Source organism: Schistocerca piceifrons, chromosome 4 (assembly GCF_021461385.2).
Source record: "Schistocerca piceifrons isolate TAMUIC-IGC-003096 chromosome 4, iqSchPice1.1, whole genome shotgun sequence".
Taxonomy (NCBI): Eukaryota; Metazoa; Arthropoda; class Insecta; order Orthoptera; family Acrididae; genus Schistocerca; species Schistocerca piceifrons.
The window spans coordinates 498,657,277-498,678,274 of record NC_060141.1 but is presented as its reverse complement, the minus strand read 5'-3'; the positions used below and the strand labels follow the sequence as shown (position 1 = coordinate 498,678,274).

Sequence of the window (20,998 nt, the reverse complement as noted above, 5' to 3'; positions counted from 1 at the left end):
ACAATGGCTGAGAAGTGCATCTTGGTGCTTTGCCACATCACACCTCCGGCCATGAGCTTTTATTATGTGCAGTATGAATCGAATCTGAATTTCACAATTGGCAACCTCCCCTTGTCAGAATACTGATTTCTCAAATGATATCTAAAATGGAGTGCCCCATGCATCTAGCTCAACTACCATTCCACATTTAAAGACTTACTTACCACGTGCAGCCATAATCATGTTGGAAGCCTTTTCACATGAATGACCTCAGTACAAATGATGCCTCTGCAATGTCCTGTACTTTTATAACTTGCATATGCAATACTACTGCCATCTGTACATGTGCAATTTGTCACCTCGGTGTATTGCAGTTACACACAAAGTTCCTCTATATGCCCTTTGAAATCTCTAGCAAATATTCCACGCCATAACTTCAAATTGTCAGATAAGCCTTTGAGACATAAAAATTTTTCTAAGCCTCCTTTCTGTACAAGAATCAATAAACTCCAAGTGGCCTTACTAGAAGTAACATGTTGAACAGGATGCAATATACCACTGCCTTCCGTTTCCATGCAAAGGGAACACTGCACAACGTAAAGAATGGCAGTCAAACCATACAGTATACATCTGTTACAACTAATGATGTGATTCATAGATAAAATAGCAGTCTTACAAATACATTTTGTCAATGACAGCATACATATAATGGAGGAAAAATTGCTTTTCATCTCCTTCCTTAGCCACAAAATAGTAAAGAATGATTACACAACTCAGTTGGACAAGTAGGACAAAGAATTTAACATCATTTGGAAATATCCAGTATAATTTATAGAAACCGCAGGAAGTCTAAATCACAGTACCTGGATAGATTTTTGAACCCTATCCAACAGAATGCAAATCTTGCACCCTACCTGTAATGTACAAGAATTAATGACATGAAAGAATGGGAGAGAGCATTCTTCCAGACAATTTTTATAACACAATTCAGAATGTGGTCCAGGTTTGTAATATCACTAATGCAAGGGGAAAAGCCTAGGTGGCTAGATGCTCGAAGACATCAAAGATTTCCCAACCTACCAATTTTCCCTTCATCATATTGTGAAGTTTTCTCTTTATGGTACTGCAGATTTACATTGTCTTCTTTTGTCAGTGACGTTTTAGAAAACAGGTAATACATAATTTTTTTTATATAACTATATATCTTGCCATCACATAGGTATTTGCAGCATCCAAGGCTCAGTTACTTGGATATAATAAAAGTAAAATGGGAATTGAAAGTTGTACTTGAATTTTTAACAGGATTGAAGGATAATAAAAACATCCTATGACACATTGTTTAAAGTACTATAAATATATTGCATCAGTTACACAGTGTTTGGACAATAAAACATTCACAGAATCACCAGTGTACACACTTTCACATAAAATCATGGGCAACTATACAAGAAGATGTACAAAATTTCAAAACACTGTTACCCATTTAGTCTTACAGTTTTACATGTATTTCATTCCAATATTGGTCTTGAAAATCATTAAATTATCACAAACATCTTTAGCATTATGAGCACAGAAAAAAATATACTGAGTTACTACATTACTCTACACAGACACTTTCAAGATATGAAATCTAAGACCAAAGTACAGCAACTACAAAAGGCAGTTTCTCAGACACACACATAATACTGATTTTGTTTTGATTATGTAACTGCTGGCTCCAAAGTCCTGCTGTTATAAACCAGCTGTATGGATGATGCTGTTAAAAATAAGAACGATGAAAAATATTTCATCAACAGACTTTTCAATTTGTACCAAATGTGAATACCTATGGTTGTGCCTGTATCATGTAGGAAGGGAAAGAGCACTACATTTGACTAAATCATGGCATGTGAGTATTTTAAATCCCTAAGAGAAAACATCTTCATAAATGAATGTTAACAGCTTGTTCATGACATGAGTGAATATTTAAGAGTTCATAACTGTAAACACTTTAGATCGCACTGTAAGTGAACAGCCTTTTAATGTTTACTTACGTTAAAATTATGAATGATAGCACAGTATTAGAGTCAGAGTGAGTGAGAGAGAGAGAGAAGGGAACCCGTCTTCAGACAATGACCAAGAACAAAGAATCAGCAGAGCATGTATTGAGAAATTATGGAAGAATATCAGGTAATTCCCTCACTCACAAATTAAGTTATAAGTTACATGTAAAGCAAACAATCACAATTTAACTCAGTTTTCCAGTATCAATACCCACTGAAGAATACTATTTTTTATTTAAAATTAAGTTTGCTTAGGTTGTTATGAATATTCCATTGGTAACTTCAATGGAACACATTAGAATTTCACTCTTTCTGATCGGATATTTTTCTTAAATTACTATATCCCAATTATTTACTTATAAAATGTGAGGTACAAAACAGTGAGCAAGAACATGTCAGCATTTAATTTATCAATGGAACACAGTTGCTTACATGACAGCCATACAAATGAATATTTATCAATGACATTATTAAATTAGTCAGTATTTTTATCTGCTTATTGTTGGAGGGACACACTGAACTAAGGAGACTTTACAGTACTGATGAATTTCTAATACTGAAGTACAACATGTATAGAAGAAAGAGAGATGCTATCTACAAGACCATAATGACAAAAATTCTTAGAAGGTTTACCCACAGTAACAGCCCACTGCATCCTACTCCAGAAATAAATGTTGGGCCTCACACGGAATAGAGCTGTTTCTTGTTTATCAAATCTATTAATAATTAAAAAGTTATTCACAGAACCAATTTTGTGTGTGTGTGTGTGAGCCAAGTGAAATAAACATAAGAAAAAAGTATCCATGTACTGATGTCCTTGTACAAGCAACACAAAGAAATTAAAGTGCAGCATTAACCTGCAGTCTAAAATCATTAATTGGCTGAATTTTTAAAGTGGTCAAAAATCACCAAAATTAAAATACATGCATTTTCACATTACAAAGTTGTTTTCCTAAAAGTGAATTTAGTAATGTGATAGCTTAACAAAAGCATTAAACTCTGAACATGCACTGCATTTTTTGTATTTTTACAGAAAGGTATTTGAGATTATTGTTTTTACCCTGCTGAACATTAGAAATTTGTGCTACGCATACATTAACAATGGCTGAAACAACCTTGAAGGAAAAAATGTCATAAATATCAATTTATTCAAGGTTTCAAAATTAGTTTTAAAGTTCGAGCAGTTCTGTTGCTGCTATTGTCATAAAATACACGTGATGATTTGATTAGATGTTTATGAAGGTAAGGTTATATTGAACCTGGAAGTACGAAAGCCAGTCTCAGCAATTTCTCGGAAAATGGAAACCATCCAACACACAGTCAAATCTTAAAGGCAGTGTTAAACTGTACTTTCCATATTTCTGGTTCTTTGGACTGATTCCAGGAGTTGTAATCGGTAATACCTCAATCAAGTTTCAATTAATTGAAGAAAACAATTTTTATATGGTGTACAAGAGAAGTGCTTCCAAGAACAAAGTTTGCCCACTTCCAATTACCAAGACTGGGTGCATAGGTTCTGGATAAAGTATTATACATGCAGATTTCTTGATGGTCAGGTACAAATGTGTGTAGCACCTAATTCTATGAACAACCATTTACTAGTTAGATCAGATAAGCAATAACTGAAGAGAGGTTACATATGAACGTCAAGAGAACTAGCAACTACAGCATTCATCACAATCCTATAAAATTGTAATGTTCATTTTATGTCTTATGAATTGATTTTCTTATATAATAACAATGTGTTGTTGAACAAAAATTTTAATCATTTAGTTGACCCTGGAAATAGAAACTGTGGAAAAGAAATGCTAACTTGTACTGCAGGGGTAGATTGATGACAGAAGGTAAATTTTTGACTAGCTTTGCAGCTTTGTAAATATCTACTCATGCACTGATTATACATTTAAACACTGAGAAAAATTTTACTGCAAAATTAGAACAGTTTTCAAGATACAGATGCAACATAATAGCAAACTGCAACTCATTTTTACAGTGTGTTGGATAGCAAGTTTTCTGTTAAGTTCAAAACTGAAAATATGTACTAGATGTGTAAAAAGAATCCTCTTATTTTGTGCTACTATTAACCAAAACACTAATTAGATATATGTGGAAGATGTAAGTAAGAACTGAAAACAAAAGTCTTAAAACTGCCAATTTGAAAATAATGATTGTTCACTTTCACAGATGCTTCAACTAACACTGTGAAATGTAACTATTTACATGACAATATTTATCATGATAAAAAAATTTTACAAAATAATATTTCCACTGCAAAATCAAAATGACTACTCAGTATCCACTCAAAATATATCCAACAGTATATATTAGCACACACATGTGGAACTTTTTAAAAGTGAATTGTGTGTTTCATGAAACAACAGATATATCTACAGAAAAATATAAAAAACAAAATTGAATAAAAACACAATTTAAAGGCAGTTGCTGGCAATTTTTTAATTGCACAATCTCCACATCCAATAATGAATTAGGTAATTGCATCCTTACAGTAATTAATGACTATCATCTGCAGTATTTTTATGTATATATGGCAAGAACATGACAATTTTAATTTAATTCAGCACAAAAATAATGAATCTGGGATACTAAATCATTTGTCTGGCTGCCAAAATGGAGCAAAATACATTTGTTGTATATTATAGTAACTTACCAAAATGATCATTAATTCCTGTTTAAGATACGAGATATTCAGCACTTTCAAAGGTCATAATGCATAGCTTCTTCAGTGGTTATGACACTGATGTATTCTAAATCAGAATTTTTGTTATGGACCACACACTCACAGTGTGAATGCAGGAGATGTGTATGATAAAAAATATAAGCATTAGCAGCAAAACAAGATTTTTCTGGTGGGTGATTAATGAAACAATGGGAACTGATCACAAATATAACTACATGAAATCAATAACTCACTTTGTTTAAATTTAGCTCTATTTTAAATGCTTTTTCATTTGTAATATACAGAACAGTATATTTATATCAACACACAAATTTGTTTAAACTATTGATAAATCCAATTCAAGATTTAATATAATCAATAGTGTTAGCAATCTACATGATATAAAGTCATCCAGTATTTGGCAAGGGATTCAATTTACACTACACATTAAAGTTCAGTTTGTACACAAAAATTGGTTTCCTAATTTTATTACAACTTCTATCTCCAATATACATGCAAAAATTGGCATAGTCAAAAACTGTTGCTTTTTGCAAACTGTAAAAAACAAACTGTTCAACACATTTTACATGCAACCCTGAGATCAGTGTGCATAAATCAACCTATGGTTTGTCAAAAAGTCACTAATAGCCATCACAACATTCAGAATTTTATTTTTCTTCTTACATTTACTCATTAAAATGAGCTGAGGTGTAAACTTTAAACTCACCTCATATAATTTGAAAATCTTGAACAATGTTTCACAATATAGGTTACAAACAAATGCACACATTACTCTTTCAACACATATTTACACATTACAATCCATACTACTAATACACAAAAAATATTAACCTCATTTAACATAAGATTGCTTTTTACTGAATATTCATAGAACAATCTACATCAGCCTGCAAGGTAACTGGTGATTTATGAGTATTTCTGTTTGTAACAGTAAGATATTCCTGATTAATTCCTTAAACAGGTGAAGGTAATGCACAGATTTCTTGGTAGAAATACACACAAATCAACAGCATGTGGCACCATAGATTTTGAATTGCACTTTCACACATTAAGTCATTACTGAAATATAAAGATCAGAGAATATATGCATACATAACTTTTTAAAGAATAATAGCACTGCATTCAACAATGAGCATAATTATATGCTGAATACAATTTATTGAACATAAAATGTGGAGAAAAAACAAAAATAAAGTCTAAAGTATTTAATAGTCAATAGCTACTAATACTCTGCTGGCTGGAACACAGGCAACCTGTTCCAAACATTTTAATAATACTTAATAAATCACTTTTATAACTATTTGCACATTCTGGTATCAATGTTGTGCAAACACCACAATTATTTGCACCTCAAAATGTGGGACAAGTAAATTAAGATTCTGAATACTATCCATATTTAATAAGATGAGATCACAACATGAAAAAATATTGGAAGAGTTCTCAGGACTCTCACATTTATAACCTATGGCAGTAGTTCAGCAGTAACCAACAGTTTGATTACTAGTTCATTAACCTTCATTTGTCATCAGTCTCTAAATTATTAAAAATGTCAAATATAAATAACTGAATAATCAAAGAGCGAAAACAAAGAGCCAGTTACATACAGTCACACGCACTCGTGTACACACACATACATGCACACAACAGATAACAGAGAAAAACATTCAGTTTCAGAAAAAAATCAAAGAATCAGTGATTAAGAGATTCAAAAATTTCATTCCCAGACACCAAGCATTGAAACACTTCAGTCTCAAATCTGAACATATAGGAATTATATTTTATTACACAACAATAAAATGACATTTATATAAAAAAAAGATAAGTGCTCTTCAGACTAGATGTTGGATTGTCACTAAAAAAATTGTTGAGTATTGAACACTATTATAGAAAGGAAACTTTCTGCTGCCATAGTGTAGTTAACTAAAACCAGTTTTAAACAACAGAAGCTACATTAAAAGGGACACTGCACACCTATAAAATTTAAATGCATAAAATGTCAAGTTTAAATACAATTTTCTCATATAAAATTCTGCTTCATCTGTCAAATGCCATTTCACTCATAAAAATTACACTGCAAATAAACTTTTCCTCACCGATATACTGAACAGCAAATTTACACCGAAAGTTTCACTTTCCTCTTTGAGGACAATGATGCAAAGCTAAAGATCAAATATTTGTTATATAACATTGTCATGGTATCAACATTTTAATTTTTTCCATTTAGGAACTGGTTATAAAAAAGTCAATTTTCTTCCTGTAAAATTTTACCAAAGTACAGAGAGTAGATGATGGCAGTATTCTTATGAAGACACATTTTATTTCCCCTTACATAGAGGGTAATTAATGATATGCTGTGAATTTATGGACAGGTAATCGGTCAAGGCTGTTATTGCTCTTAGTAGCTTAAAATAATGTGGCCGTTTGTATTCAAGTCACAGAAATTATACCTAACTTTCTCATGTGGAAGTTTGAGATTGTGGTTTTCATTTTGGACCCAATGCAAAATGGCATGTGGAACAACAGTTTCACTCTTAGACAAGTACATACAACATCAATATTTCAATAAATTAAGTTTAAACTAGAAACAAAATTTTCGTTAATTAGCTGAGCTCGCCACATTCTGTTGACAGCGGCTTGCAGCATGAATGGCAAACTCCGCCAGAGGATTGCTTGGAACTCCAGCATCTTCACGGGAAGCAGTTCTACGGGACCGCACTGCTTCAGGTCCCTGGTTTGATGACTCATCATACCCTGAATCTGATGAAGAATCACTGTAGGATTTGGTGAGCTTATTGGGACCACCAGTGTTCTTACTGCATTCTGGGGCACCAGAAGACCCAGGTTCTTTTCCTGCTACTGATTGTACTTCTGCACGCTGCTTTGGTTTGCAGCCATGGCACGGCTTCAGAAATCGAGGATCAACAATGACTTCACCATAAGGCCCTTTGAAAATTGTGCCACAGCATACTTTCTCCCTGAAATATCAAGTATGGTAAGTTGCAATCTAAACTGCTTTGAAGTAATTTGTGACATTTTATATTACACTAATGTGACTAATTTGTAAGAACAAAGATTCCTAGCACAGCTACAACTTTCAGATTTAGTCCTCAGCATAATGCAGTATGTAGTCTATTGTGGTTCCTATTTTATGAACTAGAAACAAGGAAAGTCTTTATACTGACCTTTTCCAAAATGTCATGTCAAGGAAACTGCTGATAGTTGGTGAAAGTGCCGATCGACGTTTGGCAGCCTTCTCACGTCGGTGGGGAGAATGAGCCTTGTTGCGATGCTTAGTTGTTGTCACAATCTCTTCGCTTGGAGTTGGGCTTGGTGCCAGACTTTGAGCTCTACTGAGTGTGCTGAGATCTGTTATGAAATCGTCACCTGTGATGAACAAGATTGGACGATATATATCCCTTCACTTTTGTTTTATTAGAATAGTAAGGCACTGTCATAAAAATTCATGCAACATCACTGAAGCAATTGTGTTATTTCAAACAGAAAGATTTATTGCACAAAAGGAGGGGCACGAGATGATAATGGACACTGTTGAAAAGTTAATTAAACTTGAGTGAGAGACATACCACAGAAAAATTATTTTTCTTTTATTAGCAAATTTCAATTACTATCCCATCCAACTTGCACTATAAATCTGCAGTTATATGAAGATAATGTTCAACACCAAGAAATAACATGTGACAATATTTGGAGTACTCTGTTTAAGTGAAATGAAGTTTGAAATACCTGTGGCATCATCACTTAAACTTCCTGGACTTTGTTCACGAGCCGAACGATCATTCTTTAAGTAGATGTGCTTCTTCTTGATGAGTTTTTCCAATTTTTGAGATGTATCTCCTTTTTGTTTCAGTTTCTTTTTATTTTTTGATTTGAATTTTGTAAGCGATTTTGTACCGGGTCCAGCTCTGGCATCTACAACCTGTCATAAAAAAAGAAAGTGGTGGCAATTATAAAATCTCAAAGAGACACTGCTGTATTTCCAAGGAAGTATTTACTTGATGGTTTTATAACTCAAATACAACTTCCCACTTGCCTTGAGAAACTTTAACTGTAATCAAGCATGCAACATTTGAACAAGGAAAAACACAAAGAGATGATTAGTAAAATGTTGAAGATTTGTTTCACTGGGATCAAATCTCAATCATGTGCTCACATACACTTATCTTCAAATGGGAGAAGATTTATAGTTAAATCCTTTTTAACGAATCTCAGGTGACCAAAAAATTTGTTCCTTAAAAGAGGGTTTTCCTTAACTAAAGATTTAGGTCAAAATGCACTAGATAAGTGTTCCAGAATCGGAACCTAGGCTATTTAGGCCATATAAATACTCCATAATCACAAACTCACCTTGTGTTGCATACAAAAATACAGTGAACACGAAAATGTTTCTTGGCAAACTTAAAACTACTCAATATATATATATATATATATTTTCAAGATATTCTGGATGTTAGGTTACATCAAAACTCAAACTGGTATCTTGATAAAAGGAGAAAATTTTATGTAGCTAATGGCACTCAATGAATTAGATATCACAATAATGAATAAAACTGCTATACTTTCTTTATTTCTGAAAAAAATCTAGAAGAGTAGTCTGCTGCTTCCTTCCAGCACAGCATACTCTTAGAAGTTGTTGTTCCAGCTGGTTGATACTTTTAAGAACTGACTCATCCACAACGAAGGATGAGAAGTACCTTCTAACCTTCTCAAGTCCTTCCACAGCTGCAGAAAACTTGGTGTTGAGTCCACATCTTCATCATCACCATCCTCGTCACCCCCATTCACCACCAATTTCAGTTTTTTCACCAATATCAGCAGCAAACAGCTCACTCATGTCCATAGTGGGTGTGTGGAAGAATTGTGTTTTCAAATGATAACATTCACCAATCTTAATAACTTCACAACTATCCATACAAGACCAATATCCGAACACTAACGTGGACATCGATTTTAAGGATGCAAATTATGAAAGCCTAACGTTATGATTTAATGTCCAAAAACAAGAAGTGCAGCTGCAGACCATATTTTAATTTGTGAATTGTAACACACTTATTCATTAAAAGTGGGATTTAAAAGAAGCGTGGTTCATTAAAACAGAATTTCAGGAACAGTGTTTTTATGGTGTTATCGCCGGGACCAACAAAAGTATTCCTTAAAAATGGGTTCGTAAATATGGGGTTTTACTGTATATATTTTAATGTATCAACTAAACAGCAATGCAAGTTAAAACTGTGTCTGATATAGGATGTGATGAATTTGCACATGTTACACAGCTAGAATATCCAAGATGATGTGCAATCTTAAAGAAGATAACAGCTGAAACCATAATTACTTTCTAAACTTCTTCCTGTAAAAAATAATGGTAATTAAGGAGTAACAAACTTTGGCAGTGCCCAGTGTATATATGACCATCAAATTACTCTTTTGCAAACGTAGGTTGATATCCGCATTCTGAAACTTATGCAGGATAACAATAAAAGGAAGAGAGGATCAATGATGACGTCAGAGATGGCACACAAGCTACGACGGGCAGAAGATGCCAGCCATGTAATTTTAAAAGTAACCATTCTGACAATTTATGGAAAAGGGAAAATTAATGTGAATAGTCATTCAGGTTCAGTGCCTCAACCATTGCACCACTTCTTTTGGAAAGACTAAGAGTGGTGGGTTCCATACAAAAGAATGGCAGAAGCAATGTGGCACTAGGAGAACAAGTACGGTCTAAAGGGCACTTACAGTGTCAACGACTAATGTGTCAAGTGTACAGCAGCCAATGAGAGAATTCAATTTAATCGTTTTCCCACTAAATATGTCAGTTTTCAAGTTTGTGACCTAATGGTCATTTTTAATTGAACTTGTATATTTCTCACAAATACCTGGCTGTTATTCTGAAAGGTATCACAATTTCTGAGGTTGTGGTTAGTATGAGACCTAACAGCACAGATTAAACCTATGAGAGTGAAACAAATTGCCAGCTAACTTCATTTATGAAGCATAGGATATTATGAACAATCAAAGTGACTATCTGACCACTTTTGATAAAGATTTACCACATTCACTTCCCACCATAACGAGAACCATTAAGAACAGCAGCATGCAAATGAAAGGCTGCAGAAATCGTGAGTGCATTTTTATCTTAAGTTTATTTCTCGAACTACTCAAGTTACGAACTGTATATCTTTTTCACTCTCTGTATGGAGACAGAGTCAGTAATCATGTTTCCTTTGTTGTTAGTCACAGAGCACTGCATGACTGAAAAGCATTTGATAACACTACAAATGAGAGAGCAGTCTACAAAGTAATTTTTGTCCAACAAAATATGAACAACAAGTAAATGGAAAAAACACAGAAATTTTAGAACAACTCAGCCACGGACCTCAGAACCTCCAAACATCCTGTAGATGGTCAGGTTATGATTCACAGTGCAATCACTAACAAAGTGACAACATTTTATTATTTTTTAAGCATTCTCATATCTTGGACACAGGGTATGTGCAGCTTTTATCAAGTTCAACAAAAGCACTTACAGTTTTCTGTAACTTGCTTCCAGTTTTGACTCCTAACCCATTCTCAAATGATTACTAATTAGCCTGCATAAAGACAAGACTCAAAACAAGGTCATAGAAGCTTTGCACAGTATATGTACAAATTAAAGGAATAACTACTCAAATTATTATTTGTTTACTCACCACATATCATAAGGTGATAAACGAGTCAAATAAGGTCAGGGAAACTTAAACATACACAACATGAGTTATATTGGCTCCCTTGTTGTCAAATTTATTTATGTTCTGAGACAGTTATACTCATCGAAACACATCCGCACTGCCTTACTGTTTCTTTTAAATTTTTGTTGATGAACTTTATCTTCTCCGCTGGACATTACACGTAATTCACATTAATTTCATTTGGTTTCCAAACAGTCTAAGGGGTTTTATTTACACTCAGATGGTATTTAGACTGTTTTCCCTGCCCCCTCTGGCTCTCTTTTACTCACCCTCCCTATAAACTCGACAATTCATTGTACTTCACCAGTGCCTTGACACTGGCAAATTTAAAAAAATGATTTCTATGATCTTGTTGTTTTCACTGTTGCTTCAACTAATAAAATGTTCTTGGGTTTTAGTTGGGTGAGTTCATCAAAACAGCAAGACATTTCAACAAACCATACCCACTTTTAGAAGAGTATGATTCTGACACTCTCAGAAACATTGACAAGCCTGACAAACTCAGAGCTGGAAACCATGGAACTAATGGTATTTACCTTTTATATGCTGACCTCCCTCCAGTGACAGTACCACACACTGGTACCTCTGAATTCCACCCCCACCCCCCAAGGAGGTCACCTTTTTCTTCTTTTTTTATACAAATTAAGCACTGCTGACCACTATATGCATTTTACACGAACACCAAATTTTTAAACAATATTATGTAGCTGCTATCATCTTGTTTTAATGTTATATGGCCTTGTTTTCAGGCAAACTAGTTTCTGGTGACTTGAGGATAGCCTGAAACCAGTCACAAGACACGTATTTGTGCAGTTGGGGTTCCTATTAACTGAAACCGACAACATTTTGCAGACCCAATCAATGGCTGAGAAATTGTCGATTGGATACCTGTCACAGCAGACAAATACAACAACTTTTAGCATATTCACCAATTAAAACCCGGGAAAAATAATTAGATCACTAATATCATTATACTATTCATCTTTAATGTGTACCTTTAGAGCTATGAGAATTACTTTGGCTTCGATACTGTGAAACAAATCTCTTCTACTACAAGCTCTTTGCCTTCCATGTTTAGGGAGGTGGCAATATGGATCAAAACAAGAAAAAATTGTGAACATGTTCTCTCAAATGCGTAGAAGATGAACAGGTGCTCAGATTTCTAAGCTATGCACTTTAAGAGCCCATGTTTACTGGACTTTTTTCTTGTATTGTCCATATTACTACCTCTAAAACTATGGAAAACAAAGAGACTGCAGTAGAAAAGGTATGTTCCACAGCATTGGAGATGAAGTGCTCTTACCCCTTACGATACACATTTTAGAGCCTACTTTTAATACGCTGTTTTGCTTCAAATGATTGTTCTTGACATGTTCCTGAATACTGATCATTCCTCCTGGTCCATCCCACGTATTTCTTACAAAACAGATTCTTGACTGCTTTCCTACAATCTTGACGAGCTCGCTACAAATCCTTTGATTTAACCTAACTAAAATATTTTTTGTAAATTAACCCATCAAGCAGTATCTCACGTGAAACTGCACTGATGTGCAATCATATGAGGTTAGGTAAGACTATTTTTTTAGATAAGTGTACAGTTTTCTGTGCTGACAAAGTAGAGCTCTTTGTTGGAAAGCTTGAACCCACTAACTACTAACGGTCCTCCTGCAAAGATGAACAGGTGCAAGTTAATAAACAAAAACATTTAAAAGAGTTGTTGCTGTGGTCTTCAGTCCAAAGAATGGTTTGATGCAGCTCTATCCTGTGCAAGCCTCTTCATCTCCAAGTAACTGTTGTAACCTACATCCTTCTGAAACTGCTTCTGTATTCGTCTCTTGGTCACCATCTACAACTCCCCCCTCCCCCTCTTCCCTCCCTGCAGTACTCAATTGCTGACCCCTTGATGCCTCAGAATGTGTTCTCCCAACCGATCCCTTCATCTAGCCAGGTTGTGTCACAAATTTCTCTTCTTCCCAATTCTATTCAGTACCTCTTCATTAGTTATTTGATCTACCCATCTAATATTGAGCATTCTTCTGTAACACCACATTTCAAAAGCTTCTATTCACTTCTTATCTACACTGTTTATCGTCTGTTTCACTTCCACACAAATACTTTCAGAAAGGGCTTCCTGACAAATCTAAACTCCCTGTTAACAAATTTCTCTTCTTCAGAAATGATTTTCTTGCCACAGCCAGCCTACATTTTATATCCTCTCTATTTCGACCATCATCAGTTATTTTGATCCCCAAATAGCAATATTTACTACTTACGTGTCTCATTTCCTAATCTGATTCCTCCCAGCATCACCTGATTTAACTAAACTACATTCCATTACCCTCATTATGTTTTTGTTGTTGTTCCATCTTATATCCTCTTTTCAAGACACTGTCCATTCCATTCAACTGCTCTTCTAAGTATTTTGCTGTCTCTCACAGGACTGTAATGTCATCGGCAGATCTCAAAGTTTTTATTTCTTCACCCAGGACTTCCAATTCCTACTCCAAATTTTTCTTTTGTTTCCTTTACTGCTTGCTCAACATCAGATTGAATAACACTGGGGATAGGCTACAACCTTGTCTCACTCCCTTCTCAACCGCTGCTCCCTTTCGTGCCCTTCGACTCTTATTACTGCCATCTGGTTTCTGTACAAATTGTAAATAGCCTTCGCTCTCTGTATTTTACCCCTGCCACCTTCAGAATTTGAAAGAGCATACCAGTCAATGCTGTCAGAAGCTTTCTGTAAGTCTACAAACAATTTAAACGTAGTTTTGCCTTATCTTAACCTATCTTCTATGAGAAATTGTAGGTTCTTTTACTGCTTCATGTATTCCTACATTTCTCCAGAATACAAACTGATTTCTCCGACATCAGTTTCTACCAATTTTTCCATTCTTTTTTATAGAATCCATGTTAGTATTTTGCAACCATGACTTATAAAACTTGTAGTTCAGTAATTTTCACACCTGTCAGCACTTGCTTTCTTGGAATTGAAATTATTATATTCTTCATGAAGTCTGATGGTATACTGCCTGTCTCATACACCTTGCTCACCAGATGGAAGAATTTTCTCATGGCTGGCTCTCCCAATGCTATCAGTAACTCTTACAGAATGTCGTCTACCCCTGGGCCTTGTTTCTACTAAGTCTTTCGGTGCTTTCTCAAATTCTCGTTTCATATCTCTCTTCTCATCTTCATCTAAATCCTCTTCCCTTTCTATAATTTTGCCCTCAAGTACATCACCCTTTTTTTAGGTCCTCTATATACTCCTTCCACCTTTCTGCTCTTCTTTGCTTAGGACTGGTCTTCCATCTGTGTTCTTTATATTCACACAGAAGGTTCTCTTTTTTCTAAAAGTCTCTAACTTTTCTGTAGGCAGTATCTATCTTACCTCTAGTGATATATGCTTCTATATCCTCAAATTTGTCCTCTTGCCATTCCTGCTTAGCCATTTTGCACTTTCTGTCAATCTTCTTTTTTAGAAGTTTGTATTTATTGCCTTTCACCTGTTTCATTTACTGTACTTTTATATTTTCCTTTCATTGATCAAATTCAATGCCTCTTGTGTTATCCAAGGATTTCTACTAGCCCTTGTCTTTTTACCTACTGGATCCTCCGCTGCCTTCACTATTTCATCTCTCAAAGCTACCCATTCTTCTTCTTCTGTATTTCTTTCCCCAGTTCTTATCAATTGTTCCCTAATGTTCTCTCTGAAACACTCTGCAACCTCTGGATCTTTCAGTTTATCCAGGTCCCATCTCCTTAAAAATCCTGCCTTTTTGCAGCTTATTCAGTTTTAATCTGCAGATGATAACCAATAAATTATGGTCAAAGTAAACATCCACCCCTAAAAATTTCAATTTAAAACCTGGTTCTGAAACCTGTTACCATTATATAACCAATATGAAACCTTCCCATGTCTCCAGGTCTCTTCCACATATACAACCTTCTCTCATGATTCTTTAACCACGTGTTAGCGATGATTAACTTACACTCTGTGCAAAATTCTATCTGGCATGTTCCTCTTTCTGCAGTCCATATGCATTTTGTACTTATAATCCTGTATTCACCTGACCAGAAGTCCTGCTCCTGCCACCGATCTTCACTAATTCCCACTATATCTAACTTTAACCTATCCATTTCCTTTTCTAAATTTTCTAACCTGCCTGATTAAGAGATCCGACATTCCACCCTCTGATCTGTAAAACACCAATTGTGGCCACAAACTACAGACAGGAATGGTTAATATAGCCTGAAAGTGGTTTTAAGAACAACAAAGAGTTTGTCAAGCTTTTAACTAGTTCACCTACTTATATACTAAATACATATATAAACCAATCTGTCGGCAGCTTTAGCATCAGCTTTGAAGCTTATGTAATGACTCGTATAAGAAAACGGCCATAGACATAGTTGCTGCATTGAGATTTTGCATAACGTAACTTCCTTCGGAGAGTAGAAGAATACGATTTAGATAAACCTTTATATACTGCGATGCTCTAAAAGAATGATTCTTGATTGTTTACAAATACTTTACAGCTACATATATAAAGATCACCATTATCTTTCTGAATTATTACAACAATGTTCAGTGACTGTCATAAGAAGCGTTGTCTTTATTCACTGTGACATTATGCCAAATCCATGATGTGACTAGAATTGCTGAATTTAAATGGCACAAAAAAATTAAGCACTCAGTAACGCATCTTGAAAACTTGAACACAGGTGAGTATAGTAAATTCTGAATAACTATATGCATGCAAGTACAGAAATTTAATGTCCACAATTAATCAAAATTAGCAGCTAAAACAATAGACTCCACCACTGCCCATCACAATGTCCCTACAGGAAAACTGCTATGAATTCAAGAACTGAAAATAAAGTCCAGGATGTGTTGGTGGCACAGGGGTATGGTCTTAGCACTTCACACCAGTATCTGAAAACAACAAGTGTCACTATGCTGGTCATGAGCTGAAAAGAGGTGACACTCCACAAATCCTTTGAGCACATAACATAAAATGGCTGATTAGCACAACCCCAGTTCCAGAGAATAAAATTAATTTACTCTATAAACAACTCTTAAGGAAGGGATAACCTAAGACAAGTTTGGATAACTGCTTGCAGCTACAAGACAAGAGAAGAAAATGGGCAATGAGAACTGGCAGTACTTAAGTGCAATAATATTCCTGTTCCAATCCAAATGCCACTTTCATGCAACAGAGTTGAGTATGTTAACTGATTACATCCCCAAATACTGTCCTGTCGACAGTATGGTCATCACAGAACACGCACAAGCTCTGATTACACAAGGATGAGAATGAAATTGGCCATGCCCTTTTCAAAGGAACTACAGCCACATTTGCCTGGAGCGATTTAGAGAAATTGCAAGAAACCTACGTCTAATGGGTGGACAGATATTTGCACCATCAGCCTCCTGAAGGTGAGTCAGGTGTGCTAACCACTGTGCCACTTCGTTCTGTAAAAAGTCACAACCACTTGTTTCATTTAAAACACTCACTGGTGAGAGAAACCAACTTGCAAAGTTGCTCCTGTTGTGTCACTTATCTTAGTACGGCAGCAAATTAGATTTACTTGAATAATAAATATAGCATACAAATAAACTTAGCTCATTTAAAAACAAAGTTAGGTACCAGCAAACAATAACAGACAAAATCATTTTTAATAAGCTTACATGTCTCCAGTTCCGTTCACTGCCAGGTGGTAATTTCTTCCATCTCTTAACCAATAACACACATGCATTGCATATCTCTCCTGAGCGACGCTCATGGAGTTGGAAACAGTCCATAAAATCATCTTCATATTTTTTGCTATCTGTAAACCGTGAACTGAAACAATAGGAATTAACAATTATCACTTGGGTATAAATTTTCAACAACACTATAAACGCTACATACATTCCTTAGTAACCACCACTTGTCATGTTTTACACACACACACACACACACACACACACACACACACACACACACACACACACAAACAAAAATGGGTGGGGGGGGGGGTCTCCCAGCAAGATAACTATGCACTAAAAGGAACCTTATTAAGTGACTTGTAAAGAGCTTTTCATACAAACTGTCCTATAATTTCAGAAAATGTTACGGAGTATATTCTGGGCACTTCTACAAATTTACGTATTTTGGCTTCATTTATTGTTAAGACTTGAATTGACTGCCTGGATGCTATCGTCAAAACGAAAATGTTTGAGCTACGGAGTCAAAACATATAATATTGAAACACTCCACGACGACGTAAGCTATAGGTTTATATGCAACTGTACTAAGTAACTAACATCTGCTTATGTTTATGGTGGCAACAGTTCTAGTGTCAAGTTTATTAAATGTTATATAGTGGTTCAACTTACCTGCTAGATTTTGCTCTGCAAATGCAACAGCCCGTGGAAGACCTGTATACCTTCGGTTTATGAAAGCTAAACATTGTCGATACTTCTTTCCCCTCAGTTACCTAAAACACACAAGAGTAAGATGCTTAGCGTCTGTAGCTTGTACGCTCATCGGCGAAGCTGCTCCATCGCTGGTGGTTCCCGGCAGCCGGCGAAGTTCTACATGCACATAACAAATCAACTAACACTGTTCCCAGCAGGTACTCTAAACTATCGGGTCATTGGGACAGATTCACTAGATCGTCATGTCCGCAGGACGCCGTGGTTGTTTTGAGCAATCTTTTGTTGATACAGGCGGCGACAGCGGCGGTGGCAGCGTTGCCGGTTTGCTCGCGCATTGACCCCCGGCGACCAGTCGACCGGCCTTGGGCCCACTAACATGGCAACATGGCATCGGCCGTCGTTGGCCGCGAGCACGTACGCAGCCGAGCGCTTGCAGCACACACAGCCCAAGGCGGGAATCCGTTGCGATGCGTACGCTCACTTTTCTTGGTCAGGTTTCAATGCTGTAAACCTGCACACTACTATTGACAGGATGGAATACAAAATTTAGAAAATTGCCTCTGTAGTGCAGCCACCAGCTTGACACGTCAATATTAGATATAATCCGGTATATTCAGCCATCAATATTTCGTCGCCGCTGGCTACGTGATCAATTGCGTCGTAAGTACGTCCATCCTTACGTATTACTTTCTGAAATACACGAATCGTTTACATTCGCTCTTTTTTTTTGCTGGTGATGAATTTGGCTATTGTCGATGTTTATGCTGGTTTCTAAAAATCACGTACTGTGCCCTTCATAAAGAACTGTTCTGTAGGGGGGGAAAAAATCATCCTGGAATACAGGGATAAAAATTTAATGGCGACGTCAATTACTGGTGCTTCATTTCTTGGTCAACAAATTTACCAGAATATTTAACAACAGCCATTCCAATCTGCCGCTCTATTTAGCTGTGCTAAAAAGTACTGATTTCCTTGTACAAAGTTGCACGGGACTGCTAATTGGCGGAAGGGAACATAGCATCTGACCGATGGCTGAGGAGACATCCCGTAGCCTTTATTCTGAAATAAAATTGGGTGCAATTCTATTCCTTCAGTCAGAAACTAAATGATGCTACAATTACACAATAGAAAGTTTTTTCTGAAAATAATGTGCACACTCAATCTCACTGAAGTATTCTGTCCGTAGACATGTTCAAGCTAATAAATCCTGCGCAACTTCTCAATCTCTGCATCACTTTTAAACATGTATGCATTTGAATCAATGTAATTAGTCTGTAAATTACTGATTTATTAAATTGTGCTTAGTTGCGATACTGTTAGAGACATTTCTGTGTGAGTCAAATATACCACTAAATTCGTCTTCAAAGTACCAAACGAAATCTAGCGACAATCAAAGAGAACTTTCAAAAACGGGAGTGACTGGTAGATTTCGAAATGCACACACCGTAATAAAGGGTCTAGTGCAGCAGGGGATACAACCCGTCGGCTTTGGACAAGGACGTCACAAGCCGCCAGAGAGCAGTTTACCATTTTCGCTTTTGCTGTTATGTTTCAGTTTAGTTTTTTTACTGATTGCTTAATAAAGTGGGTCTGTTTATTCTATCTCGTGAGATTTTTTTTAAAAAAAGTCAAAAAACACTTATCGCTTCTCGATTGGCCACTTGTGACGTCATTGTCCAAAGCCGACGGGTTGTATCCCCTGCTGCACTAGTCCCGTAATAAAACTGTCAATTATAGACGTGTTGCTCGGAATTACAACGCACTCTGTAGCGAACAACTGTTATGCAGACATGGGTTCCAGAACATAAGTGAAACAAAGGTGATACAGTTTGACATCTGAAACATATAGGAATTTCGCTAAATTCTGTGTGAACTGAAGTATCACACAAACCTCTTATTATTTTCTCGTACTTAAGAATTATGCGGAGACGGCATATTTTCGCGGAAGTATTTTGGCGACATGTATGTGTTTAGTTTTTAGATTAAACATTTTTCTGAGGGGTAGATAAAAGTTTTAAGTTGCTAACATATTTTCCTCATGTCGAAACTGAGTTCCCACTCCACATCTTATTTGCAAATGAATGGACACGACTGGCTAGTTTTCGGACGGAACTGAATAACAAACAAAAGGTTTGACAACGCAACGCGCGCGCGTTCGGAAGTATTCAACGACAAAAAGCAAAATTTTGGGGCTCAGAAACGTTAAAAATGTTCGCTAACCGACACCACGAAACACACTTTTCCCATTATTATGCGCAGCAGCGTCGTTACAGAATCAAACTAACTTCTCCCATCTATCTGGGGTCATAGTACGCCTGACAATTTTATTTCGGCTATTCCATTACCAACCTTTTCAGTAACTTATTGGTTTCCTAGGTATGCTCAAAAACGCTTCAAAAAATTTTCTTTTCATGCATTCTGACAAACTGGCCATCATGCGAAAGCCTTGGTATATATTTAACAATGCACTTCGGACAGGCAAACATTACTTTCTCCCGAGTTATACGAAATTATCTATCAATGGCAAAATTCAACTATGACGGTAGGCATTGGATGACAGCGATGACTGGCATCGGCGAGAGACGCCGGACGGAGATCGGAGAGGAGGCGACCGGCGCACACCTGTTAACGGCGGGCAGCCTCCCAGACGACACGTGCGGCGGCCGCAATCGATGCTGCAGCCCAGCCACCCCACCTCGCCCCCCCCCCCCCCCTGCCACCACCCACACACCAGGACTCGCTGGACTAATCGATGCGCTCGCCACCCCCTGATCAATGGCTCCCACAACGCCCATATCCTCCCACTCATCACAGGAGCGATGCTGTGCCTGCCCAGCAACTGCGAGACTGGGCCACACCACTACATAAGCACACGTAACCGATATCATGACAACGGTTTTGGCAGCAGTGCTGTGCTCAAACAAGTGGCTCTTCTCAACCAACAAAACCATGGCTTTCAAATTAAGAACGAAGCAATTAGGAATGCAGCAATTCACAGAGCATGACCAAACATTTTATTGGCTTTGGGTAAACAAGTATGTCACATACAGTAAAACGAGAACTAAAATATGAGGAGAAATGGCAATAATTTACAACTCAGGTAAGTAACAAA

General features: G+C 36.4%; 1 protein-coding gene across 2 annotated transcripts in view; it reads right to left on the bottom strand.

The window, feature by feature from the left end:
• Positions 1-1,333: 1,333 nt before the first annotated feature.
• LOC124796396 (SIN3-HDAC complex-associated factor) overlaps positions 1,334-20,998 on the bottom strand; it is a 29,458-nt gene continuing 9,793 nt past the window's right edge. The window contains exons 1-6 of one of the 2 annotated variants that reach the window (XM_047260567.1): positions 18,070-18,208; positions 17,845-17,945; positions 17,155-17,308; positions 8,464-8,656; positions 7,902-8,103; positions 1,334-7,694 (exon numbers count right to left, since the gene is read on the bottom strand). In XM_047260567.1, the coding sequence (XP_047116523.1) occupies positions 7,316-7,694; positions 7,902-8,103; positions 8,464-8,656; positions 17,155-17,308; positions 17,845-17,918 (1,002 nt within the window). In that variant the 5' untranslated portion in view covers positions 17,919-17,945; positions 18,070-18,208 and the 3' untranslated portion in view covers positions 1,334-7,315. Of the gene's footprint in view, positions 7,695-7,901; positions 8,104-8,463; positions 8,657-17,154; positions 17,309-17,844; positions 17,946-18,069; positions 18,209-20,998 lie in introns of those variants that run through there. The other variant, XM_047260566.1, reaches the window with a different exon arrangement.